At 51.5% G+C, this 27296-nt stretch overlaps 1 protein-coding gene and 1 non-coding gene across 5 annotated transcripts; both read left to right on the top strand.

Annotated features, from left to right (window-relative positions):
- The first annotated feature begins 3625 nt into the window (after nucleotides 1–3625).
- TRNAI-AAU (transfer RNA isoleucine (anticodon AAU)) lies at nucleotides 3626–3699 on the top strand. The gene has a single exon. It is a non-coding gene; the product is annotated as a tRNA-Ile (tRNA).
- Nucleotides 3700–6132: 2433 nt separating this feature from the next.
- Nucleotides 6133–22143, top strand: ZNF839 (zinc finger protein 839). 4 transcript variants are annotated; one of them, XM_058291380.2, is made up of 8 exons: nucleotides 6133–6402; nucleotides 9524–10408; nucleotides 12759–12992; nucleotides 17468–17560; nucleotides 18169–18318; nucleotides 19720–19860; nucleotides 19967–20096; nucleotides 21209–22143. In XM_058291380.2, exons 1-8 carry the CDS (start codon nucleotides 6133–6135, stop codon nucleotides 22027–22029), a joined length of 2724 nt encoding a protein of 907 aa, XP_058147363.1. In that variant the 3' UTR covers nucleotides 22030–22143. The 4 variants fall into 4 exon arrangements, with proteins under 4 accessions (XP_058147363.1, XP_058147361.1, XP_058147383.1 ...); XM_058291378.2 differs by having other exon boundaries at nucleotides 19967–20102; XM_058291400.2 differs by lacking the exon at nucleotides 18169–18318.
- The last annotated feature ends 5153 nt before the right edge of the window (nucleotides 22144–27296 follow it).

Below are 27296 nucleotides of genomic sequence, written 5' to 3'. Positions count from 1 at the left end.
CTGGAGGTGAGTGGGTCACCATCTCAACAGTGTCATCGAGGTCCTACGATGTTTCCATGCTCTGTGGCACTACCCTCATACATCCTCGGGTTCATTGCCTCATAGTTGCAAGATGGCCACTGCAGCTCCAGCTATCACATCATCCATAGGCCATAGCAGTCCTTCTCATTTTCTCTCTTGTCATCAAGAAGCAAAATCTTTCTCTTCTGCCCACCACCTTCCCTCTTCCAGCAGACTTGCCTCCACACCTGAGTCCCAGCTCTGTCACTCTGTGACCTTGGTAAAGTCTCAATTTTTGTCATCTAGAATGCGGCCCTATCTGACAGGGTAATTATAAGGATTTCACTAAAAATCCTGGCACATGGTTGACTAACAATTCAGTTATTCAACAAATATTTATTGGGGATAGTGTCAAGTTCAACCAGTATGACTGTGCCCTAATGGAACTTATGGTCTCTTAAGGGAGATCAGCATTAAATAATAATCACATAGGAGGGTTTGTGGGGAAAATGTACCAAATATAAGCTTTGGGTTATAGATAGCAGTAATACTATGACAATGTTCTTTCATCATCTGTATCAAACGTGTCACAACAACGTAGGGTATTGGTGGAGGGGCGGTGCGTGAGAATCCTGTATGGTATTGTTCTGTTAACTCACAACTTCTCAAATGAAAAAGCAAAACGTAGTCACGCAAGTAGGGGTCTCATCAGAGATGGTGATAAGGACAACGCAGAAAACAAATAGGGAGCTATGAGAGAATAACAGGGGCACTTACGTTAGATTAGGGGTTGGGAATGTATCACTCACCAGTGACCGCAGAGCAAAGCCTCCTGGCATACAGCGATGGGCATTTGTTCATGTCTGCCGGTTGTCTGGGGCTCTGAGCTGGGCTAACAGGTTGGCTTCAGCTCTACTTCAGGTATCTCTCAACGTCCTGAACCCAACCGGCTAGAGGGCCCATGGTTTGCTCATGCAAGAGCAAAGGCATCGAAGGGAAAGTAGAAAACAGGACATCTCTGGAAGCCTGGACTCAGAATGGCCAAAGCAAGTCAAACGGTCAAGCACAGAGTCAAGGGGGTAAGGCCTTTAGGAAGAGAAACTAACAAGCCATGTGGCAAAGGGCAGGTACAGGCAGGAGTGAAGCCCTGGGGCCAATGATCCAGTCTACCATTGGAGGGCATTCAAAGGGAGACTGGGAAGAAGAGTGTATCCCAGGGATCCAGGAGAGAGGGGAAGCTTATTTCTAGAGGATTCTGCCTTTCTCTGAGTTAGGGTGTTGAAAAACATCCTAACTTCAGGCCGGCACTCTGGAATAAAAGGAAATGCACACGATGGCCCTCTTTGGCCCAGCCTGGGACCTGAAGGTCCCTAGGTGACCCCTGTGAGTTTCTGAGCCAGGATGAAGGCAGAGCAGCCCCTGGTCCTGGCAGGGGGGAAGGAATGGGTGTTCCAGGGTTGCAGCAGACAGATCTGGGAGGACCTTGCCTCAGGTTTGGAGAAAGAGCCCACAAGGTTTGTTCAGTTCCAGTGAGGGTAATGCCAGGTCCGCCTTTGCAGTCTCAGGTGAGAGTTTACAAAATGCGTTCCCTCATTCAACCTCTACCCCCACACCAAACTCTGGGAGGTGAAGAAAGCAGACATCATGGTGTCCACTTTGTAGACAAAGAGACGGGATCCAAGAGGCACATTCTAAGGTCCTATGGCTAACAAGTGGTGTAGCAGTCTGCCAAAGGGGTGCTGATGCAAAGGACCATAAATCTGTTGGTTTGTACAAAGGGTTTTCATTTGGGGTAAAAGCCTATAGTCCCAAGGCTGGGGAAAGTCCAATTCAAGGTACCGTGAAAGGTACTTCCTCGCCAAAGTCAGCTGCCACGTTGAAGCAAGAAGGCGGGCGGCCTGCCGGGTCCCAGCCTGCCCCTCTGGGCGTCCTCTTCCTCTTGAGGCTCCCCGGGCCCCTCTTCCCTCTCTCAGCTGCAGGCTGGCGTCGGGCTTGTCTCCTGGGCTTCTTATATCAGGCTCGGCTCTTTCCCAAGGTCAGCTGTACCTGCCAGACTAACGGTCCATCTCTCTCCAGGGCTTTAGCTGTTGGAGACTTCTCTTCCTGCCCCGTGGCAGGATCAAAAAAATGACAAAGTTCTCTCCTCTGTTCTATGTGTCTTCTTGTGTGACTGTCTGTTTATATCAGACCCAGCAAGGGGGCGGGGACCCGACCTGAGTCATGGCCACTGATGGCCACTAGCCATGGCCACTAGTTAAATCAAAGATAAGCCCTAAAAACAAAACGAAACAAAAACCTGATGTCCACGCAAAAACATGAAAAAAAGAAGAGCCCTAACTCAATCTTGACAGGTAACCTAATCAAAGACACCTCTGCTCACTTTGATAGAATCAAAGGGTGTCACCCCCAGAGCAACCGATTAGTTTACAAACACAATCTTTCTCCTTTTGGGAGTCATAAAATAATCTCAGCTGCCACCAGTGGGACCTGAGCCCAGGTCTGTGTGAGACGTAGCTGCTGACCCTCTGTGTTCTTCTCTCCTCCTTGGGGTCCAGAGGCAGCTGCCTCCCTTCTCCCTGATGTCTTACCCTCAGCCTCCTGCCTTTCTCTCGGATGCCATCCCGCAGCAGGCTCCCTCTCCAATGTCCTTGTCACCGTGCTCCCGGAGAACAAATGCCCAGAATGGAGGGGAGGACACATGGTATATCAAGAGCCTTTAACATGGTCATGGCTTTAGACAGTGACTCGGGTCTCCCCATCTAGCGCCAGTAAAATTTGGAAACTACCCAGGTGTCCATCAACAGGAGAACATTTAAGAAATTAAATCAGCTGTTTGGGTATTAGATGTTATTATGAAACTTTTAATTGTGTTGTGCATAACAATGGTATCATTTCCATAATTAAAACGTTAACAAAAGAGTGCACAATAAAGACATTTTAAAAAAGAGAGAGGGAAAGAGAAAATTGTGGTTTATCACTCAATGAAATACTGTGGAACCGTTTCAAATAACATTTGCAATTACTTGGGATATGGTTACCATGGAATACTAAGTACAAAGAGCAAGATAAAAATGTATATTATTTTTAACAATGTTGCATTGGGTCCCAAACATGCATTTTTAAAAACACCTGTACAATGAGAAAACCCTCATTGGAAGGAGATCAAGTTTCCAATAGCCGTTGTTACTGGTTGGTGGGGTTTTTGGTTTGTTTTTTGTCCTTTCTGTTGTTTTTTTCCTAAGCTTTATGTGGGTTTTTGGTTTATTTTTAGTCCTTTCTGTTGCTGTTTTTTTCGTAAGCTTTATGTCATCATGCTAAAGGCTCTTGAGCTGCAAGGATTCTTGGAGCTAAATAAAATCAGCACTGAGTTGGAATCTTTGAATCTTCCCACTCCAGGGCTAAGCCTCCTAACTGCAGTTTGCATTTTCCCCGCGAAAGCCTCCAGCTCGCTGTCGGCAGCTCCCTCCCTCCTGCAAGCCGGCGGGTCTCAGCCTCCGCCTCCCGCCGCTGGGCAGCTCGTTGGCCGCAGCTCGACTTCGATTGGGCGAGCAAACCTCTGCCCCTTCACCGGCCGGCGCGGGCTCAGTATGTCTCATACAAGAAGTGGCCGAAGGAAACCCCGGCCGGCCGGTTAGCTCAGTTGGTTAGAGCGTGGTGCTAATAACGCCAAGGTCGCGGGTTCGATCCCCGTACGGGCCAGCAGAAGGCAGTATTTTCTTTTCTCTTTTAAAGCCCAGAAAGAGTAAATTCGGCAGGCCCTGTCTTAAGGGTAGTTTAAACACAAAATATGGCGTTTATCGCCACGTGCTTTTATTTATTTTTTGTCTATTTCTCTTTGTCTCTTGGTCCACTAATTACAAGCTCTCATCACAAATATCAGTGCCCGATACCCGGCGGTGGGCTGATAACGCTCACTCTTTCTCAGGTTTGGAACAGAACAGCTCTGGCCCCACCGTGTCCTGCCGGAACTTATTCCAAGGCAAAGACAAGCAGCAGCAGGGGCTGAAGACCTTCCGCGTCAGGAGGAGGGCTGGACTTGGGCTTTTCCGGGTCGCTCGAAGGCTGTTTAGAAAACGGCGCCTTCCGCGGGCTGGCGGGCTGCCCGCAGGGGACGCGGGGCCCGGCTCGGCGGGGCTGCCAGGCCGCCCGGGAGCGGCTGGGGCCGGGGGCCGGGCGGGGCGGGCGCGGCCGAGGGAAGGCGGGTGTGGAAGGCGCTCGCCACCCGAGCGCCCGGCGTCTCCGCGACCCAGGCCGCCCGGAGGCGCCACGCGGAGGAACCCACAGGCCGCCGCCGCTCCGTTTTCTGAGGCGCAATGGCCGAGGGCCCGCGTTTTCCTGGGTTTCTCGAAGCTGAAAGTCCGGGTCTGGAATGGATTCCGCCTCCGAAGAGGTCCTGAGAGCCGACCGCACGCCAGCCCGCGTATCAGGGAGGGAGCAGAACACCCGGGGGGCACACAGCGCCCGGCCTGCGCGGGCCTCGTGGGGACGGAAGCCGCTGCAAGCCCCGCCTCGCTCCTGCTGGCTTTGCAGAGAGAGCTTAGGTTTGGCATTTCTCCCTCTTAGTTCTGCATTTTACGGCCAGGAGGATGGATTTCTCTCTCCGGGCCCAGGCGTCAGGCCAGGGGTCTGTAGTTGAGCTCCTGCCGTTCTCCAGGCGCCCCCCCCCCCCCCCCCCCCCGCCTTTGATCTCGGGCCCCGGCGGCGGCTTCCGCCACTTTTGAAAGCAGGTACCAAATCATTCATCATTTTCTCAAATATTTGTTAAGCAGCAGCAGCTCAAGCCCACGTCCCATCGGTGTAAAGCCCTCGTCGAGTGCTTGGCGTAGTAGAAATGTTCGGCCAAGTGTTGCAGCTGCTGTTGGGGGCCCCCCCACCCCCCGGCGGCACCTGCTTTCCCAAACGAGGGCTGGGAAAGGTGGGAACACGGGGTCGCGCGTCCTGGGGAGGCGGGGGGGCTCTCGGGCTTAGGGCTCATGGAGGACCCTTCTCAGGAGGTTAATGTTTGAACTGCGTCCTGAGGGCAGGAGGATGAGAAGGCTATTCTTTCAAAACTTACTGAAGGAGTGGGGTGCAGGTGGGGGGTACACGGGAACCTCTTATATTTTTTAATGTAACTTTTTTTTGTGATGTATCTATCTTCCAAAAAAAATACCATTTACAAAAATGATGTGGAGGGTGGGGAGTGGGGTATATGGGAACCTCATGTTTTTTTATGTTTTTTAATGTAATGTTCTTTGTGATCTATTAACGTTAATAAAAAAGTGTAAAAAAAAAAAACTTACTAAAAAGGATAGAGAGAGAGGGAGAGAGAGGAAAGCACTAAGCAGTTCAAACAAATTCCACGAATTCGACCCTTCCCTCCCCGCTGCGCCCCTTGGCGCACTGCCGGGAGCAGGTGAGTGACGATGAGGATGATGGCCCCGTGGAGAGAAGAACCATCAGGTCTTCCGGCAGCTTCGTGGGCACCAGCCTGCACGCCAGCCTCCCCTGGCCGGCATCATGGGTGCTGCCAGTGCCCCTCCCCGCCTCCACCGTGCCCACCCGCGGGCGGGAGCTCCCCGCCTCCACCGTGCCCACCCGCGGGCGGGAGCTCCCCGCCTCCACCGTGCCCACCCGCGGGCGGGCGCTCAGATGTGTGTCCGCGCGGTCCCCGCGGCCCTGCTCGCCGAGAGGGCAAGGAGGAGAGGCCGGGCGCGGGGCGCCGGGGGCTGGGGCGCTCCGGGCCGCCGTCCTTCACCCCGGGCTGCCCTCTGTCCGGGTCCCTGCGGGCGCCGGGAGGACACCTCACTCCAGTCCTCCAGGTGGCTGGGGGGGCTGGGGGAGTCCACTTGGGAACAATTTGGGGCGGGGGACACCCTGGTTAAAAATGCGAGCTTTGGGTCCCACCTCACATCTCATTAATCTGGACGCCCAGGGTGAAGCCCACAAATCTGCACGTCCGGAGGGACCCGCGGGGCTGCCGAGGCGCGCGGCGCGGGAGGAGGCGGCCTGGGCGAGGCGCTGCGCCCGGCGCGCTCGCTCCCCGAGGTGTCTTGGCTCGCGGGGCACTCGTAGCCCCTCCCCTTTCCCGGGTGACGCACATTCGCGTCGCCGCCGCTCGCGGCGCGGGTTCGAGTCCCCGCCTCGGCCGCCATGGCGGGCGCCGAGCCGCAGGCTGAGGAGAGCGGCGAGGACGGTGGCGGCGGCCGGGCTCCCCGCGGCCAGGGCGGCAGCGGCGTGCGCCTGGCCCCGCTCGGGCCCGAGCAGCTGCGGCGGGTCCTGGAGCAGGTGACGAAGGCGCAGCCGCCGCCCTTCGTGCTGCAGGACGCGGCGCGGCGCCTGCGGGACGCGGCCCAGCAGGCCGCCCTGCAGCTGGGCCCGGGCGCCGAGCCGCCGCGCCCGCCGCGCCTCTTGCCGCCCCAGGTGAGGCGCGGGAGGGACGTGGGGAAACTGGGGCCCGCGCCTCCCGGCCCTGCCCGCCGCCCTCGGGCTGCGCGGGCGGCCCCGCGGGCACTCCTCGCTCTGGGGCCGCGGCGCCCTCTCGCCGCCTCCGCTCCCACAGCCCTGCCCGGGCCTCTCCGTGCCCGCCCCGCTGCTCTTCCGGCCCGTGCTCCTTCTTTCAGCGCCCACTGAGCGCGTCACTGGGTCCAGGCACCGGCTCGGGCGCTGGAGGCCCAGCCCTGGACGCCCCGAAGGACGCAAGGCAGGATGTGGGCGCGATGACGGGGCTGCTGTGGAGTGGGGAGTTGGGGCGCTCTAGCGCTCGAGCTGAGACTCGAATGGATTTAAAGGAGCGAAAGAAAAGCACCGTCCGGGGGCAGGCACAGCAAGGCAGAGGCCCGGACGCTGTGGAATTCAGCCCGGTAAAGCCGTTTGCTGCAGGACTCGCCACCCCGAGTGGTGGCGGCTGATTTGCACCCCCAGTGCCCTCACGTGCCTGACACTCAGCAGGCTCTCCTGACCTTTTTTTAAATGAATGAAATATGTGCAAGCACTCTGTAAACTGCCAAGCATCCATTCCCAGTGGGATCATTTACTGGGTCACACAGCTCTTGGTTTCTAGAACATGGGCCTCGCAAGCCCAAAGGGTGTACCAGAAACCCGAACTCCCACACATCTGTAGAATCGCATCCCCTTTCAGTACTGGGGTTGTTGATGACAAAATGCGCCTCACCTGGAAATCGCCATAGACATGCTTCTTCCACTGGAAGGAAAGGGGTAATGAATAGAATCAAGTACCTTCCCTGGTTTTTGTGTTTGTTTGACTGAGTGATTTTCACAGCTTAGAGTTGTACCCAGTTGATCATCAAGCCTTGGAGAGTTGTCTCTCACTAAAGTGTGAAGAGGAGTATGATTCTGCCTGAACACCCCTACTTGCTAAGGGTATGGCCTTGGGGAACTCAGCCTCTCCGGACTTTGGTTTCCTTATTTGTAGATGGGATGGTGAGCTTCTGGCTCACATTCTCTGCTAAAGAACCAAATACCTTCCCTGTAGGCTGTACAGCAACAAGTCTAAGGAGCCACAGGGTTGCTTGACACTGTCCAGAACCCCGGGGTAAGGGAAACACCGGCTGTGGTTTGCAGGGCCTCTATACGCTGCCTGGCAGTGTGCTGGCCCCCTTAGAACTCAGGAACCATTCAAAAGTGCTCTCGTATTAGCATTTGCAGGTGTGAAACCAGCCTGGAGAGCTTGAGGTCTGTGCCTGAGGTCCCCCACTTGTGGCTACACTCCAGAGCCTGTGTACACCTCACCACACCCTGACAAATGAGGCTTTTTGGATTTGGTTTGGCAACTTGAGAAAGACTCCAGAAATATCACATTTTCCATAAAATGAAAGCACACTTCATCGAAGCTAAATGACATGATAGAATTGTATACCCTGGCTAATCTAATTGAGATGATGTGAAACTTATGTACATTCATAATAATGTATCCTTGTGGCCTGTTCAGTAGATGCTCTGAGTCTCAGCTGTACGATGGAGGTCACAAAGACATCCCTAAGGAGTTTGAAACATGACCCAGATAACTTCTAGACAAGGTCAAAAAGCTAGAGAGAAAAAGAACTAAGTGGATTGTTAAGAAGGAGAGATTATTCCTGGCTGAGGGGATTAGAAGTGACTGTTGAAGAGGTAGCATCTGAACGAGATTTGGAACGGTGTGTTCAAGTTGAAAATGCAGGAGAGGTGGGGGGGTGGGGGGCAGAGGGAAGAAACAGCGAGAGAACCAAGGCAAGGCATTGCAGGGCACTGTGGGGGACAGTGGCTAGAAGGCTTTAGGGGGCACTGGGGTCAGTGGCTAGAAGGCATTGGGGGCACTGGGGATGAGTATGCATAGAAAGCATTGGGGGCACTGGGGGACAGTGTCTCTGGCACTTGTAGTGCTTAGTAAACACTTCATTGTTTGAAGCCAGCCCTCCCATTGGTGGACGTTTTGTTATTACAGATAGTGCCACCTCGAAACTCCAAGTGCATACATCGTTGTGCCTGTGTGAGCGTTTCTTATGAAGTCCTAGAGGTGGAATTTCTAGGTCAAAAACTCCTGCATTTAAAATTTGGTTAGATACTTAAAAAAAAAAAAGGAAGAAGTTGAAGCTAGGCAGCCCTATTCCTAAGTGTGTGCCTTGGGGAGACCACCACAAAAGCTCCGAGCAGGCGTGAGAGCAGAGGGCTGCGGCTCAGGCTGCAGGACAACAGACCCCTGAGCTGCACTTCAGTGTGGGTGACGTTCCCAGCAAAAGGGAGGAAGAAAACAGATGGGGAAAAAATAAGTTGTCGGAGATGATATCATTTATATAAAGTTTTAAAACATGTCAAAACCAAACTATGTGTTTACTAGGGTATCTACCGATGTAGTTTAACTATTAAAGTACTAAAAATGCATGAGAAAGATAAGGACATTCAGCCTGGGGCTTGCCTGAGGAAGAAGAGGGCCGTGTCTTTAGGTGGGGTGGGGACGTGCCTTACATTGCTTTTGATGGCTTTTTGGTTTTTTAGGAATTTCACTTAAAATTTTTTAATGAGCCCACACAGTGAATGCGTCCAATTTAGAGAATTAAGAAATACAAGTAAATACACATGTGGTAAAACTTTAAAGAAGAAGATGACTTTTTAGGGAGTTTAATCAATTTAATAGATTATGACTAGTTTTTTTTTTTTTAAGATGTTTTTTATTTCTCTCCTCCCCCCTCCGTTGTCTGCTCTTGTGACCATTTGCTGTATGTACTAGTATTGTTTTAAAGTGATGTAGAACAGATATTAAAGGACATTTACATAGAAATGGTTTGTAGTTTCTTGAAATTTTTATTTCATCCATATACGCATATATCTACATATATATGTACTAGATTACGATGTAAAACGTATCACTGTGGTCTATAGTCAATAGAGTTTGAAAAACACTACCTAAGTATACTTTTTAATATAGAAGGTCAGGTTTGTCATTTTGAGAATTTGGATAGTAGATTTTAGATGAGAGTGGAACTGCAGAGTTTGACAAGCATCCTGCTTCTTTTCTCTTTCCCGTTTTCCTCTTTCTGTATTTAAGCAACTGGAAGCCATTTGTGTCAAGGTAACATCTGGAGAAAGGAAAGGCCAGGAAAGGCCCATGCCTCCACTGGTCACCATCCAGCCCGAAGCAGCAAGGTGGCGCCAGCTGCCGGGGAGGCCTGCCAGCCCGCCAGGGCCCAGCGCGCAGCCACTCCCGCAGAGCGGGCCCCAGCAGGCCCTCCCGCGAGGCTCGCCGCAGCCGCCCATCCGGGTGTTCGTGCAGGGGCCGCTGCCGGCCCTCAGACCAGGCCCTGCGAGGAGGGCCACGGCGCCCCCGGCTCCCAGTGGACTGGGAGCGGCCGCAACCTTGTTGCCAGCCTCTGACCCACCGGCAAGGACGTCTGTCTCTTCCAGTTCAGCAGATGTGTTCATTTCCACCACGCATACGAAACATACCGAGAAACTTAAAAAATCTTTGAAAGTGAAAACCCGTTCTGGCCGGATCTCTCGACCTCCCAAGTATAAAGCTAAAGATTATAAATTCATAAAAACTGAGGACCTGGCCGACGGGCGCCAGTCCGATTCTGACGATTACTCAGAGCTGAGCGTGGAAGAGGACGAAGACCAAAGGGAGAAGGAGGTGCTCTTTGACCTGTCAGGTTGCTCCCTGAGGCCCAAAGCTTTTAAGTGTCAGACCTGTGACAAGTCATACATAGGAAAGGGGGGGCTGGCCCGGCATTTTAAACTTCATCCAGGCCACGGCCAGCTGGAGCCTGCAGGGGCACCGGGTGCAGAAGCCGGCGGCCGCATGACGCAGGAGTGCGGGGGCGCAGGGCCCGTCGGCCCAAGCTCCCCGCGGTCATCCACTCCAGCCACCGCAAGCGAGGAAGGGACCCTCTCCACGTGCGCGACGGAGGCCGAATCGAGCCAGGGTGGGCTGCAGGTAACTTCTGTGTGACAGTTTCCTTACCCCACCCCTTCCTGCATGTTAAACTGAAGTTACGCTTTCAGTGTCTGATGAGCGCTCAGGCAGTGGCTCAAGCCTTCCTGGTCGGGGACCTGAGAACCCACTCCACGGTCTGCTGTGCTGGCAAACGGCAAGCAGATGTGTGGGAAGGGCTTGGTCCGACCATCCGCGTGCTTCGATGCGTGAATCCAGTGGGAATGCAGCCCCTGATTCTCCAGGTCTGGTCAGGAGAACCGTAACTGCCGTGTCCTCTTGGATACTGACGTGACAGCATCTGGGCAAGGCCAGAATTGGGGGTGGCGGTCCTTCCTGGAGCATCAGCAGTAATGCTGCTTACCGTGTCCTCTCCTCACTTTGCCCTTTCCAGAACTCCTAGCAAAACAGCAGATACAAGTCTCTAGGAGTTTGCATTCCCACATCAGAATTTATTTACTGAGCTGTTAGGTGCTCGAACATGTGCAATGTGTATATGTGTGATATATAGAGTAGGTAAATCATTTTAAGAAGTCTGGATCGCTAACAAGATGGCAGGTCTCTGTGAGCTGCGCCTCATTGCCCTTTGCTTTCAAGTCCCTTCCTCCCTTTCCTTTGACTTGTTTGCTGTTACTTCTTTTGGGTCTGTGCCAAGGAATTATGTTTATATTCATTTGTAGCTTTTGAAATGTTAGAGGAAAAAAAACCAGCATTGTCTATCAGTGTGATTTTAGTGACTGTGAGGTATGAAGAATGAGAGCCGCCACCTTAGGAAACTGCTGGATGCCCCAGAGCATACCGTGCTGCCTGCGGTGGGGCAGGAGGCCGACTTGGTTTAGGGACTGGCTCCTCGGGGTCACAACAGACTTGTCTGGGCCCAGGAGAGCTTATGGCAATCCAGTGGTAGGACTGTGGGGCAGCCCTGTGTTAGGATTCAGAACATTATCTCACCCGAAGCTCTAGCCTTGGGTAGGAGTGTCAGCCCTTGGTGCATTGCTCCTTTGGGTAGGCTGTGTCTGGAAGTGGCACGTACTCATCTTAATTCTCAGGGCCCTGAGAGGTGGGTGTGATGGTCCTCCTTGGGAAAAGGCAATGAGACTCAGGTTCAGGGTGAAAAGTTGACCTACACTCTAGACCAGGCTGTCTCTTTTAGGAGGCTCTGAGCGGCTCACCCCTTCTCAACAACCTTGTTACTTTCCCTAAGGTGCACTAGGGTGACCATGTGATTTATTGTCCAAACCAGGATTTTTGAGATGATTCATAATGACAAAGGAGTCTCAGACAAATTGAACAGCCACCCTACCTCTGCACTTTCTAGTTCCTTCAATAGAGAAACTCTCCACCGCAGCAACAGCAGCTTCTAGATACTTGATTCCCTGGCCTGGGCAGTCGTGGCCATCCTGATTGCTTGCGAGGCCATGCGGTCTCCAGCTTGTTCCCTCCAGGGGCTGGGGTGGAGAGGGACACATGCATCTGGGTTTTCCCCCTTCCTGAGGCTGCTGGGGCCAGGCTTGCCTCCTGACGGTCCCATGTGTGGAGATGTGGAGGCAGACGACTCTTAGGTCACCTGAGAATGGTGGCGATGGTTTGGGTAGGATGTGCTGGTGCTCGCTCCATGTTAGCGCTCTCCTTGGGTTGGTTCACTAACCAGTTGTCCCAGGAGGCAGAGGTGCATTATTGTTGCTTTTACAGAGGACGGATTAGATGTAGATGTGGGAACAGCCAGAAAATTTTTTGTGTGTTTTTAAAAGAAAAAGATTTTCTTTTAAAAACCCTTAGAGAGGGAGTGGATGTGTCTCAAGTGGTTGAGTGCCTGCTTCCCACAGGGGAGGTCCTGGATTTGGTCTCCAGTGCCTCCTAAAAACAAACCAAAAAACAAACAATAAGCAAACAAATGGAAAAAACCAACTGAGGGAAACCCATGTGGCTCAGTGGTTGAGCACCAGCTCCCCACATATGAAGTCCCAGATTCAATCCTCAGTCCTGGTACCTCAAAAAAAAAAAAAAAAAAAAAAAGCCATGGATAAGTTGGGAATTAGAATGCAAACTTTGAGTCAATTTTTCAAGATGAAAGTAATATCAGAGAAGTTTCTGGTTTCATTTTGGGTAACACTCCAGGGTTGCAGTGTACCAGCCCAAACTTACTGGGTGGCTAACAATAATCCAGAGTCCTCGGAGAGCTCTTGGGTGAGAAAGTTTCACATGCATTGATTGTAGTTAATATATCTTGATTATACAAAAAAGAAATAATTAAGCAGTTTCCTTACTTTGGACTTGATGATTTTCTGTTTAAAGGTTTTCATTGTGGAAGCATGATTATTTTAATTTATTTTGGTTTGGGGTATGCATTTAGGATGGCCAGTCCATAGGTGTTGAAGAGGCATTGGTGTCTGAGCCAGAAAACGGAAGCCATTCAGCCCTTTGGGGACCCAGGAAATGCCCAGGGCTGAGAAGAAGCAGCTGTTCCAAAGTCCTGGCCAAGTCCCCTGCAGCCGTCCTCCAGCAGAGCAGAGCAGCCTGGCTGCACATGGACGCTGGTGCAGCAGAGGAGCTGAGCGTGGTGCAAGGCCGAGCCAGGCTTCAGGAGGTGCGTGGCTCTCTTGACCCTCTTCCTGACACTTGGGTGTTGTGTTGGCTTGTATGTGGTGGTTCACTATTAAGTTTCTGGATTTAAAAGTAAAATTCTCAGATCAGCTGATGAGTTCACCTGAAATGCATTTGGATGGGGTATTATAATCAATTCAAGGATCGTGTATCAGTCAGTCAAAGGGTGCTGATGCAAAGGACCAGAAATCTGTTGGCTTTTTTTTTTAAGATTTGTTTATTTTTATTTATTTCTCTCCCCTTCCCTGCCTCCCCCCACCCCCCAGTTGTCTGCTCTCTGTGTCCATTCGCTGCGTGTTCTTCTGTGTCCGCCTGTATTCTTGTCAGCGACACCCGGAATCCATGTCTCTTTGTTGCGTCATCTTTTTTTTTTTTTTTTTAAAGATTTATTTATTTATTTAATTACCTCCCCTGTTGTCTCGTCTGTTCTCTGTGTCTATTTGCTGCGTCTTGTTTCTTTGTCCGCTTCTGTTGTCGTCAGCGGCATGGGAAATGTGGGTGGTGCCATTCCTGGGCAGGCTGCACTTTCTTTTGTGCTGGGCGGCTCTCCTTACGGGGCGCACTCCTTGCCCACGCGGGGGACACCCCTGCATGGCAGAGCACTCCTTGCGCGCATCAGCGCTGCGCATGGGCTAGCTCCACACGGGTCAGGGAGGCCTGGGGTTTGAACCGCGGACCTCCCATGTGGTAGACGGACGCCCTAACCACTGGGCCAAGTCCGTTTCCCTTGTTGCGTCATCTTGTTGCATCAGCTCTCCATGTGTGCGGCCCCACTCCTGGGCAGGCTGCACTTTTGTTGCGCGGGGCAGCTCTCCTTATGGGGCGCACTCCTTGCACGTGGGGTTCCCCTACGTGGGGGACACCCCTATGTGGCATGGCACTCCTTGTGCGCATCAGCACTGCATGTGGGCCAGCTCCTCACGGGCCAAGGAGGGCCGGGGTTTGAACCCTGGACTTCCCATGTGATAGGCAGATGCCCAATCCTTTGGACCAAATCCGCTTCCCCGTTGGCTTTTTAAAAGGGTATTTATTTGGGGTAAAAGCTTATAGTTAAAAAGCTCTAAAGAGTCCAACTCAAGGTTACTTTCTTCCCAAAGTCAGTTGCCGTGTTGTTGAAGCCGGATGGTCGCTGATCTCTGCAGGGGTCAGCCTTCCCCTCTGGGCTTCCTCTCTCTCAGCTGCTGGCTAGCATATCTGACAAATGGCTTATCTCTTCCTGGGGTCCCATGATCAGAAATGACAGAACTCTCTCTCTTCCCGTGTCCTCTTGAGTGGTTTATTAGTCAGCCGAAGGAGTGCTGATGCAAAATACCAGAAATGGATTGGTTTTTATAAAGGGTATTTATTTGGGGTAGGAGCTTATGGATACCAGGCCATCAAGCACAAATTACTTCCCTCATCAAAGTCTGTTTGGAGCAAGATGGCTGCCGACGTCTGTGAGGGTTCAGGCTTCCTGGGTTCCGACGTTCCTGGGGCTTGCTTTTCTCTGGGTTCAAGGTTCCTTCCTTCCTGCGACTGGCTTCTCTTTCGTCTGTGTGCTGACTTCCCAGGGCTCCAGTTTAAGTCTTCAGCATCAAACTCCAAAAACAAAATTCCATCTGTTAAAAGCCCTCAACTCTGTCCTTTGCCATGCCTTTTATTTGTGAGTTCCCACCCACTAAGGGGTGGGGACTCAATGCCCTAATCATAACTCAGTCATTCCCAGGTACAGATCAGATAACAAGCACAATCCAATATTTCTTTTTGGAATTCATTGATGATATCAAACTGCTACAGTGGCTGTCCATTTATATCAGCTGACCAAGGGGGCAGGAACTCAACCTGAGTCATGCCCTATTGATGTGGTCGAATCAAAGCCCTACTCTTCACAGGTAATTTAATCAAGGACCCCTCATCTGAATCCATTATAATCAGACTATCACACCCAGAAGAATAGTTGACAAATATAATCTTTCTCTTTTGGGATTCACAAAAATCTCAAACTGTCACAGATAGTATTACATATCTGAAATAATTCACAGCTTTCCCTGTTTAAAATGACCCTAGGGCCTCAGATACAGCTGAGAGCCACCTGTGCCTTTGCAAAAGTTGTGGAATAATCAGAACATGTGTTTGCATGGAAGCAGTTTAGAAAACAATGGGATTGGTTTTCCATTTTTTCTGCAAAAAATTTCAAGGTATAAAAGCATGCTTCAGCTTTTGAACCCTGGAATCTCCCATTCTGGTTCCTTGAAAATAGGTTTATTGAATTCAATCTAATTGGCTTGGAAAACAAATTCTAAACTAAATAAAATTGTCTTTGGCTTGATTATATTCATTTGCTTTGTAATGGCAGGGAAATATCCCAAAAAAAGCAAGTGAAAAACAGCAAGAGAGTACACAAGATAGTAAGTTAGTGAGACAACCACCTGCAGAAAGTGTGGCTGCCAAGCGGCCCAGGGCCTCCCAGCCAAGGGGAGAAGTGGTTTTCAGAGAGGAAGTGGGTTTCCTAGAAAGTTTCTTTTAGGCAAATGTAAGGTTGTAGGTTTTAGTTGCAAATTTAAACCCTGGTGAGTTACCTGCACTCCCATTTTGGGCTTGTGTGGTGATAATCTTGGAGGAGTGATTCTTACAAGTAGTCCTTGACGTGACCACCTTCCATGCAGAAGAGCGACCACTGGTGGCACATCCTGTGTGGCAACTCGGCCACACTGAAAGCCTGGTACTTCTGTGCCAAGCGCCCCGAGTACCTCGTCTCATTTATTCCATAATAATTCTGTCTTGGCTTTACAGGTGAGGAGCCTGAAGTTCAGGAAAGTTGAATAACTTTCACACTGCAGGTCGAGGCAGATCGGGAGTTTGGACCCAGGTTGTTTGATGTGATGGGGTGCACTGAGATCAGCAAGGCTGAGAGGATGATGCCGCCAGCTTGCCTGTTGCCCCGAGATTTTGAGGACTCATACAGATGAGAATTTTTCCAGGAATGGGTATTAATTTATGCATTTACCGGGTGTCCATCAAGTCGCAGGCTCTGTTCAGGCGTTGAGGTGCATAGGCCAGACACGCCCCCTGCTCTCGAGGATGTCCTTCTAGCAGGCAGGGTGGTAGGCAAACCATCAGTGCACAGAGCTGTCGGGGGCATGAGGGTGAGGCGCAGGCTCGAGGGGATGCCCTGCCGCCGTCCTTAAGCTCGTCCTGAATTTAGACCGGGTTGTCGCGAGTTTGTACCCTGGAGTCTGACATTATCACACTTCCTGCACAGTTAGAAACCAGCCGATCAGTTTTCTCTGTTTAAGGGCTTTTGAAAAGTTATAATTAAACATTCTTGTCTTACACATGCAAATGCAAAGGTTTTCCTTTGGCTTTTCTGGCTGTATGAGGACGGTTTGTGGCTCTCCTCCAAAGCCCTTCCAGTCTCAGCAGCTCCTGACCTCTCTTCCGGAGCCCTGGCCTCCTGCCCCTGAGCCTCAGAAGACTTGGTTTCTGTTGCAGCTTCCCTCCTCCCTTTATTGCCTTCTCAGGTGGGCTCATCCTGGCTCACACACCAGCTTCCTCTGCTGACTCCACGCCTCTGTGTCCTGTTCAGACTCTCCTGAGCGGCAGGTCTCTGATTTCAGACATCCCCACTTGGGTGTCCAGTGACCCTTCTGGCTCCCAGTCTGCACAGAGCCCACCCCTTCCTCTCTCGAGCTGGCTTCCTGTCCCACCCGCACGGTGTCCAGGGCAGCTGGAAGTACAGAGGCATGCTAGGCGCCTTCCTCCTTCACATGCTCTCCCCAGGCCCTGTGGTCCCTAAGCCCCCTGTATCTCTGCTCCCCTCCTCTACACCCAGGCCTCTCCTGGGTCCCCACCTCCTGCCTGCACCTCCTGACTGCATGCTGCCTCCGGCCTTTGGCCCCTGCCCTGTACCACTCGAGTGGCCTGCCTCAAACTGCTCTGTGGCGCCCAGACAAAGAACCCAAACCCCGAGGCCCCTGGCAACCTGGCCTGGGCTGCCCTTTGCCCTCACCGTCCCTCAGCCTCCAGGTGCTGCCTCCAGCTGACCAATCTCCTGGCTTCACCTGAGCCCCTGGCAGGCAGACTTCATTATTTCCTCCATTGGGCTCCATGAGCACGTGCGCATGGCTGGTGGTCATGCCACGGCGTCCTTACTGGTTTGCACTTTTGTCTGCTGTGCTGCGAAGGGACAGGAGGATACACCATGCCTCCCGTGGTGCCTCCTGCTGGGCCTGGCCCCAGTACATCCCAGTGCTTGTCACAGGGCACCGAACCTGGGATCCACAGCTGATCACACACTTGGTCAACAGGTGGACAAGTGAGATGTTTCATAAAGCAGAACTTTTATCATATTACAAAGTTGCTTAATTTCTGAGTTTTGGGGGAACTTTCCATCTTTTATGTTCTGTGTTGCATCAGCTCACTGGCTCTTAGGAACTCTGGCGGGGCATTCTAAAGGTGTCACATACTTTCTTTTGGTAGTGTCTCCAGCATTGCGACCAGGAGGATTTAGTGGAATTGGCTCTGCCCCGGCTGGCTCAGGCTGTGACAGTGTATGAATTTCTCCTGATGAAGGTGAGTTCTCTCAGGATTCCTAAATAATAGAGGGGATGGTGGGAAGTCATTCAGCAAGAGCCAGGCTGCTTGGAAGAGCTTGCTTTTTCCAGGACAGAGCTGGCGCCTGTCTGGTGCCCCATGGCAGGTCCCTTGGGCAGGCACCTCTTTGCTCCCTTGATTTGGCTTTGCATGATGGATACGGTAGCCGCAGGCCTCAGCCCCCTCCCAGGGCACCATCCACCCTTCTGCACCTTCTACTCGGCCCTCTGATGAGCCCCAGGTGGGCTGCATCCCGTCCAGCCTGCTGATGGCAGGCACAGTTCTGGGAGGCGGACAGCATCCCAATTTGTTGTCAGGGCCCCTCGAAAATCAGAGGCCTGCTCTACTCCCGCCTGTGGGCTCAGGCATTGTGCGGTCCCCGGGGCCTTTCTACCTGCCCTTCCCATTACCTGGGACCTGCCCAAGCCTCTGAAACAGAGGTGAGCAGGCTGTTCTCACCTCCCTGCTGAGTGGAGGAAATGCCGCATAGCAAGCTGCTGTCGGGCCATTAAAGTTGCTTTCTGTATTTATTTTCTATGGCAGGGCCTCGAGTTTAAACAGTTTTGGTCATCTTTATTTTCATGCAGGTTGAAAAAGGTCATCTAGCAAGGCCTTTTTTCCCAGCTGTGTATAAGGAATTTGAAGAGTTGCATGAAATGGTGAAACAGATGTGTCAAGATTATCTCAGTAGCTCAGGTCCCAGGCCTCAGGAGCCCCTGGAAATAAGCAACAGTAAGGTAATGCCTTCACCAGGGAAGAGCCCTGCGCTCCTGGAGACAGCCGACAGAAAGCCGCCCCGCAGCCGTGAGGGGCCGTGGCTTTCGTGATGTCTTCTGGGTGATCTCTTTTTTTAGCTCTTTTTTTCCCCAACGAGAGGATTTTTTTTTTCTTAGTATGAAAGCAATAAATGCTTGTTCCAGAAAAGTCAGATATAAGATAAGCTAAAAGAAAATTGAAAATGCCCATAATCCCCCCTCTTTGGTGATCAGCTAAGACCTTGGAGCGTCCTATTTAAGCAAGTTTTGGGGGAAAGGTTACACAAGGGCCAGTGGTTATCGCTTGTGGTTGTTTTGACATAACTCTCATTTTGATGTCATTGTCATCAAGTTGCATTTAGTGATACCGAATTCTTGTAAGTTTGGGACTTTTGACGTGGTTTTACTTGTTCTGGATAAAACCCTTTGCTGAGGGCTTAGCGTGCATCCCATGGTCGGGTCGTCTTTGCCCTTAAAAGTACGCAGCGTAGCTTGTCGTGCCAGGGGCCCATGGCAGGCACGCATGTGCGGGGCCTAGGGTCTGTGCCTGGCAGGGTGTCATCAGTGCCGACACAATCCCTGTGCCCCGCTGGGCTCAGTCTCCACCTGGGCCAAGGAGAGCTAAACAGCAGTCCTTTCTTGGCTCTGACAGCCCCGTGGTGTATGGTCCCCTGTTGATTTAACATCTAACTCCTGCGTGCAGAGCAGTCAGGAGTACTGAGAGGGCTGTGTGCCCTTGAACTGCTCTTAGCACTATGTTAAACCAACTGTCTACCTGTTGTGTGAAGGACCGGCACTTCATGGACAATGTCACGGCTCTTCTGTAGCAAGAAGTCTTGATCCAGACGAGACTGAATACAGTTTCTTGTTGGTTGGTTAGTTGATTTTTTGGGTCTCTGTTGTTAGTTTCACACAAATTCAGTGTTGAGTACATTCCCTAATAAAACTTTCTATTTTGTCTTCTTAAGTTATATAATATAGAAAAGCACAATGTTTATTCTGCAAAGCTTCATGCAGATGACCCGCTTTACAGGAGTAATCCAAATGCATGTGGGTACCACCCTGGCATGAAGCAGAGCCGGGCGTGCGGGGGTGCTGTACCTCTGTCGGAATCCAGCTTTTGAAGGCAGCTCGGGCTGCGCTCCAGCCTCTGGAGCAGGGGTAGGGGCTCGGCTGATCGGGGGACACTCCAGATTGGTGGGCTCTAAACTTACCTGACCCCGTGTCCTCCTTTAACCTTGCTCTCCCCTCTCGCTGTTCAGTGGGCACTTCCCTGTACACAGGGACTGCTTAGACTTAAGCTCAGCATTTACTTCTTAGGGGCTGGACACTTCTGTTTGTCTTGAGTGAATCCTCTCTCTCTATTGGCCCCTTTCTCCTCAGGTTGCTGAGTCATTAGGTATCACGGAAGAATTTCTGAGAAAAAGAGAAGTATGTGCAGACTGTGCTCCATCTCATTGCAGTAGCCCAGAGGTTCATGGGGAGGAGCCAGAGGAAGCCAGTGGACGAAAGCGGGGAAACGAGGTGGGCCTGGATGTCACTAATATGTTGAATTGTTGTGGTTTGCCAGAAAAGGTGCAGGTGCGCCTGTTTCTTCGTGTTCTTGGCTGACTGGAGTTTCTCTTTGTAGGTCACAGAGGAGGTGCTGGCCTCCACGAAAAGGACCCGAAGAGAAACGCTGCCCAAGGACGCCGCTTGGTCCCTTGCTGCCCCCAGCAGAGGCCAGGAGAAGCCAAGGCCCTTGCGCGCCACCGCGGCCGGTGAGGGTAAGAGGCTTTTGGCAGTGTGTGCCCCCGGACTCCCAGGATCGCGGTCCTCAGCGTTGGGTGCCCCGAGGCTGGATTGAAGAGAACCCTCTGGTCTCGCCCAGGTTGTAGCCCAGCCTCCCACGGTTCTGCTCCGTGTTCATTCCCTGTGAGTCTCCAGGACTTTGGGTTTTCTCGAGTCCGTTATTACAATGGAAAGCCATCCCATTGGCAAACAGTTGAATCTGAAAGGGCAGGGCAGACCCGAGAGGAGGGAGTGGGTGCCAAGGGCACCTTCTGTCTTGGCTTGGCTCTCCTGAGAGTTGGCTGTTAATGCCAGGCTGTGACTTAACACTTAAAAACAAGACATCTTGCTTTTGCTCTGGCCCTAGCTAGAACCTTTCACCTAGACACTTTGAACTGTGGCCTGAGAAGAGGAGCCAGCCTGATCCCTAGCCTGCTACTAGGGTCTCGGTGTGGAAGACGCGTTCTCCACTTTAGAACTTAGGATTTCATTCTACCTTGGGGGAAACTCTGAATCCCTAAAAGGCAGACCCATTTGGTGAGAAAACGAAGCCTCTGTGGGCACCCTGTCCCTCACCTGCAGCTTACCTAGCCCGGCTCTTCTTTTATCTCCACCCATACTTGAAAGCCCAGTGGGCAGTCCTGCAGTCCAGTTTGGTTCTTGCCGCACACAGCAGTAGGTGCCGAGGACCCATGAAAAGGCAGAGGCTTCTTCTGCAGTCTGGTACGGCGACTCTTGATGGAGGGTGGCCGAGTGGCCTGGGCTTCAGCCCTGGGAAGTCCAGCGGGGCCAGGGGGTGTGGAGCGAGTGTCTGACAGCCCCTCACCTCTGGTTGAGAGCCCCACGGCCCATGCTGCACACGTGTAAGATGCCACTCTGAACAGCTCTGGGAACACATTTTTAATACAGAATTTCTTATTGAATACATAGTAGGGACTAACACAAAGCACGTTCGCTGCCAATCCCCAGTTGCAAGGGGAGTTTATGTCTGGCTTGTTTTTGCAGGAAAATTGATTTGAACTGGCCTGTTTTGGATGGTGAATCCAGCGAGTGGCCCTAATATGGTTCATGTGTGCTTACCCTGTTTTTCTGAACCCTCTAGGTTTTGCCCCTCAGGTAAATGGGAACCCATATCACTATTCTGAAGAGAGTCACACGGTGACGGATTCTGATAGTGAACGGAGCATCTTCCATGCGGGCCAGCAGCTTAAAGCATTTGCTAACCTGGAAGCCAGGAGTGGTTCTGCAGACTCTGTTGTCCTGTGCCAGGACACCAGCGGGCTGGCGCTTTGCACTCCCTTGGCACAGCCTGGAGAGCCGGCCCAGGAGTGGGCGGCAGCCTTCCCCACGGAGCGCGCTCAGGAGCACGCTGCAGACCAGGGTGCTGGGCACAGCCTGTGCAGCTCAGGCCTCCGCAGCACCTTGGGCCCCGACGGAGGACCCAGCTCCCTGCCGCCTGGCAGAGATGCCGACCACCATGGCCAACCGCCCAGCCCCTGCTGCGTCTCGCCTGCGGCTGTCACACCCCCTCTGCCTGAGAGAACGCTGTCCGTGGACACTGGGCCGGAGGACCGTGCCCAGAATGTTTGCGAGCCAGGGCGTCAGCTGTCGGCTGAGGGGAGCCTGGAAGGCCACGTGAGTGGCTTTGCCCAGTTCTCCTGTGGGATTGAGGAGTGCAGTGCCCAGAGGGAGCTGGAGAGCATCGTAGCTGTAGGCGAAGCCGTGGCTCTGGAGATCGCCAGTGGGTGCCGTGAATTGTCTCAGGGGCAGGAGCAGATGTTCATTCAGACTTCAGATGGGGTTATCTTGTCCCATCCAGGGACGATAGTGTCTCAGGAGGAGGACATCATCTTAGTGGCTGAGGTGGAGGAGCCTGCCCTGCACATGGGCCCACCGGAAGGGGTTCCTTTAGAAACACCATAATTGATATTTGTGGATGTTTTACCCAAAGATGGTCTCTTTCAAGTCATATATTTTTCTAATGTGAATACTGATGCGCAAATGCACCTTTTATTTATAAAGAACGATGTCTTTCTACCCTGCTGTCTGCCTTTTCCTCTATCGTGCTCATCATAATCAAGGCACTCTGTTACTTGACCATGAGTGCCTCTGGCGCTTCCGCCTCTGAGAAGCTTCTGGCGACTGTGGCAGTTACTGCTGCTGCACAGTTACTTGACTATCTGGCCTGGTCCCTACCCCTGAAGAACTATGTCCCCTTCCTTCTCAGTGAGGCGCTTCTTATACCAGACTTCACCCATACTAGAAGCTTCTTTTGGGAAGTATGAAAGGGTAGGAGACTGAGCTGAGACGAGAACCCCGCTGTTGAGGTCCACTCGTCCCGTGGCTTACTGAGGTCTCCTTTCTTTTGAATGCTGTCCTCGGCTACATTGTGGGGAAGCAAGCATCCACAGGGAGCAGCTGTCAGGACGTCACCCTGCGCTGGCGCCCTCCCTGCCTCGGGGTGGGGCAGGCGTTAGGCTCAGGGAGCCAGTGTTCCCTCCTGCCTTTCAGTGACCCGGAGGCCTTTGCCTATTTTCTCACCTGATATCAAGACAGGGTTCCCCCGAACAGAAGGCTGAGTATCCCAGCAGGCCGGGGCTACTTTGTAGAGCTGGGACCATCTGGGCTCCCCCTTCCTACCTGGTAGAGCAGGAAGGGATCTTGGAGCCAGTGCTTCCAAACCACTTCAAAATGTGGGAAAAAAAGGGAAGCCACTCAGCAGTCACTTCCTGGAAAACAGGTCCGGGTTGAGCACCTGAAAGGCATGGGAGCAGGGGTGGGAGCAGGGGTGGGTATGGCAGCGCAGGCCAGTATGTCGGGCCGGGGCTGTGCCCCTGGGGTTCCCAGAGCCCTCCCAATCCTGGGACCCCGGACCTGTGGGTGGATCATAACCCTGTTGGGCAAATAGCAGGAAACGGGGTCAAATCCGTCCCCGGTCCAGACCAAGACCCTGTTTTTCCTATTTGTTGGATGTTATTCGATGCTTACCACACCTTAATTCCACTGCCTATGTGCTGTAAATGTATAGTAAATTTAATGGATGTAATGTAAGAATACCCTAGAACCACTGTATAGAATTGAAGACAAGGGGCAATGGTAGCAGTGTACTTACAATTTCAAATGTGCTTGTGGAGGGCCTGCTCTGCCAGGCACCAGCCGGCCGCAGTGGCCAGGGCCGACGGCCCCGTCCACCAGCTCAGCGTTTGCAGAGTTCCCTAAACAGCTTCTACATTATAATCCCATTACACAGAAAACAGCAGCAGAAACTTCCTGTTCTCATAGAGAACCTTTTAGCACAGATAGAAAAAAATTTAATTTATAATTTATCTATAATTTATAATTACTTAGATATGAAATACCCAGACTGGGAGCAGACACAGGGCTTTTGAGCAAAGACCTATTGACAAGTGCCACTGGTCTGACTGCCCGGGTGGACCAGTAGGGGGCTTCACTGAGAACGTGTGTTTCAGCCTTTATCACAGTGCCTACCAGTGGGTCTGTTCAGCCGTTGCTCCTTAGGACTGAATGTTCTGGAAAGCACCACAGGCCCTGCAGCTGCACTGTGATAGAAGGTACCTCTGTCACCAGAGCCCCAGGACCAGCTTCGAAGATCCACATCCACCTGGGAAAAACTGAACAGGTAGGAAGTAAAGGGGCCATAGGAGGGCCAATCTTTAATGCCCTTTTAGGCACTTATTTCAGAAATAGATTTTTAAAAAAAATTTTCTCTCCCCTGACTCCGCCCCCCCCCGTTGTCTGTTCTCTGTGTCCATTCGCTTAATTTCTCTCCCCTCTCACCCCCGTTGTTTGTTCTCTGTGTCCATTTGCTGTGTTCTATGTCCGTTTGCATTCTTGTCAGCAGCACTGGGAATCTGTGTCTTTTTTTGTTATTGTCGTCTTGCTGCGACAGCTTTCTGTGTGCGGCACCACTCCTGGGCAGGCTGCACTTTTTTTGCATGGGGCAGCTCCTTGTGGGGTGCACTCTTGCATGTGGGGCTCCTGTACGCGGGGGACACCCCTGCGTGCATAAGCACTGCGTGTGGGCCAGCTCACCACACGGGTCAGGAGGCCCTGGGTTTGAACCCTGGACCATCCATATGGTAGGTGGACACTCTATCAGTTGAGCCACATCCGCTTTCCTCAGATATAGATTCTTATGTTCATCTAAGAAAGGGGCACATGGTTTAAAACATCAAGTACTGCTACGGGGTCTGTGCCGAGCAGCTGCAGGCCCTGACCTTAGGCCTTGGCACCCTGCGGCAGAAGCAGCCACTTCCCTTCTTTTCGGTTATTTACCATCCCATTCCTGAATCCCGTCCATATTGCTGTTTTCTTGGTTTATTTGGATGATATGCGATCAGTGAACTAGCTGTTGTGACATATGAGGACTTGTACACTTCCTGGCTTCCCACTTCTACTGTGGTTATGTCACAAATTGTTACCAAGTCAATATTTAGTGCTTACATTGACAGTTGTAAAAATTATTCTTTGGTGAGCCATATAGGGTACTATGGGGACATTTTCTTTCGTACAAACCTTTGTTTTTCGAAGAAAATTGCCTTATTTTTTTATATGCAGTTTTCTCTTTTTGTTGGTTTTTATTTCTAACAAAGTTATGCATGTGTATAGTTGAAACTATCACATAATTCCCTAAGACACTTCTGTGCATATCACTAAATTATAAGCTTATCCTGTCACTTCTTGAGTTTCCAACTTCAGGCATTATTTTTTGCAGCCATCTTGCCAACCACAGGCACACTTCCCATCCTGCTGGCTGCTTTAAGAGCGATAACAGGGATGGTAGTGACTTACAGGACACTGAATTTTATTTCTCAAGTGCAAACAAGAGCTGGCTGGCATGCATGCGGGAAGTCGGGTGGCTTTGCTCTGGACCTAGGTTGCTTCATCACCCCTGGAGTGGCCTTCATCCCTGCACAGCCTTCCCATGCCCACACCATCTGCCAGGAGGTCAGGAAGCAAGTGGAGCACGTGCAAGTTTTCAGGGCACCTCTGCTCACATGTCATCAGTCATGTGGCCAACCTGGCCACAAAGAATGTTTGGAAATGTCCTCCTAACCTGGCAGCTACGTGTCATCTAAAACTAAAATGAAGACATGGAGAATCAACACTGAAGGACAATTAGCGATCACTGATGAATGCCATCTCCCAATACGGTTAAAACTTTCGTGGATCTGTCTGGATAGGCTGTCGGGACAGCTCCAAAATCTCAGCAGCTTAAAACAACAAAGGTGAACATATTTCCTGCTCACATCTGCCACAGGACTGTGCACAGGCTTGGCTTAAGGCCAGGTGGAGGGCCCAGGTCTCAAACACTGCTGAGGGCCACGCCGGAGGGGATGGAGAGAGCTCCAGGAGAGCTCAAACCAGCATGAAATGCACCTCTGCCCACAACTCGGGAGCCACGACCAGCCATGTGGTCTCCCCCACGAGGGAACTGGAAGTGCATGGCACCAGGAGTAACTGAGCAACAGGAATGGCTGTCATCTTGGCTAGATGGACAGGCAAGTGCTCTCCAGAGCGCAGCTGGGTGTTACATTGTGATTACTTTGCTGCTTTTGTGTGAGTTTTTTTATTTCCTGGAGGTATGGTACTTTTTAGTTTTTTGCTTGTTAATAATGCACTCATCAAAAATTCATCCTGAAATCCTACCCCAATTCTATTCCCCATGGATTTCTACCTTTCATATTCCTCTATGGTCAATTTGGCAGGGTTTCTGGTGAGAGAGGAGATAACTAGGTGTGACTTGGGCACCGTGTTTGACTACAAGTCCCAAATAAGTTCTCTGGCTGCTTCATTGTCCCTTCCAGGTAGAAACTCAGTGCAATATGCAGATTCGTTACTTCTGCAGTTGTGTCATGAACTTTGAAAGCAGCAAATTCAACAACCAGAAGCCTCCAGTAGTTTGACACCTCTTCCACTGGGGACAGAATCCCTGGGTTGATGCCACTGTATGACTTGTTCTCCACTCAGCTCTTTGACTTGTCTGTCCTTCTCAGTGTCAATCCTTTCCCTTTGTCCCCCTGCGGAACCTGCTGATCAGTGTCCAGGGGTGAGTCATCAAGCAAGCAGGACGTGCCTTACAAAGGCCTGTTCATGATATTAAAACTTTCAGTGCCTCCCAAACATAAAACTGACTACAGATGGACCTTCCTGCCAAGACCACTCCTGGGTGGGCAGCTGGTGAGCAGGGCCTCCAAGCACCTGTACTGCCCAGTGGCCTCTGCAGCTGCTTACAGCCATCTGCTTCCTAAGCGTGCAGGGGGGCACTGGGCAGGCCTGGGCTGTTGCTGCCACTAACCACGGAGTTTTCAGCCAAGACGTCTGGGTGGTGGTTTGAAGCTGTCGGTGCCCAGAACATGTTCTTAATCCATTCCTATGGGTGTGACCCCATGGGAAGTAGGACTTTTGATGAGGTTACGTCAGGTAAGACGTGGCCCACCTCATCAGGATGGGTCTGAATCCTTTTACTGGAATCCTTTATGAGAGAATGAAATTCAGACAGAGAGAGCAGCCATGGAAGAAAGAAGCTAAGATCAATGAAACCCAGAAAAGAAGGGAGACCAGTAGACACTGTCATGTGTCTTGCAGGGAGCCAAGGGTCAGCTATCTTCAGGAAGAAAGCATCGCCTTAATAATGCCTTGATCTGGATGTTTCCCAGGGCTCAAAACCATGAGTGAATAAATTCCCATTGTTTAACCTGACCCATTTCAAGGTATTTGGTTTCAGCAGCCCAGGAAACAAACAGATTGGCTACTTTCATGGTAGTTAGATTTTAATGGACTGCAAAAGCAGAGGAGAGAGAAATCCTAAGAAAAGTTGCCTTTAAAATGCTTTTGATATGTCAAGTTGCCCAATGAGAAATCCTAACTTTTTCTCAAAATATATCCCTACCATGTAGACAGCCTTTTATTTTTGGAATATTTTCTTTCTTCTCCTGGGAGGCACTTATCATTGGATGCTAGAGCTTCAGTTTCACCCAATATCACATAGCACCAGCTTCTTAGATTAGTTTCTGGGAAGCAATGTAAAATTGATTCCCTACACACATTCTTTTATGTTGGCACTTGTGACATAATTGCATGTGTTGTATTACAGGTCTGACAAGCCTGCCTCCTCCCCCGGCCCCAGACAGGGTCTCCTCAGAGGAACCTGGCATAGTTTATAAGCC

Source organism: Dasypus novemcinctus, chromosome 3, assembly GCF_030445035.2.
Source record: "Dasypus novemcinctus isolate mDasNov1 chromosome 3, mDasNov1.1.hap2, whole genome shotgun sequence".
NCBI lineage: Eukaryota > Metazoa > Chordata > Mammalia > Cingulata > Dasypodidae > Dasypus > Dasypus novemcinctus.
The sequence above is the reverse complement of the archived record's forward strand: the minus strand, read 5'-3'. Positions and strand labels throughout refer to the sequence as shown.

Excerpts from the sequence above, each read along its gene's own strand:
- ZNF839 (XM_058291378.2), top strand. The coding sequence starts at position 6,133 with ATGGCGGGCGCCGAGCCGCAGGCTGAGGAGAGCGGCGAGGACGGTGGC. Across the intron at positions 6,403-9,523 it reads CGCGCCTCTTGCCGCCCCAG|CAACTGGAAGCCATTTGTGT; the intron begins GTGAGGCGCGGG and ends TCTGTATTTAAG. Across the intron at positions 12,993-17,467 it reads GCCGAGCCAGGCTTCAGGAG|TGTCTCCAGCATTGCGACCA; the intron begins GTGCGTGGCTCT and ends TTCTTTTGGTAG.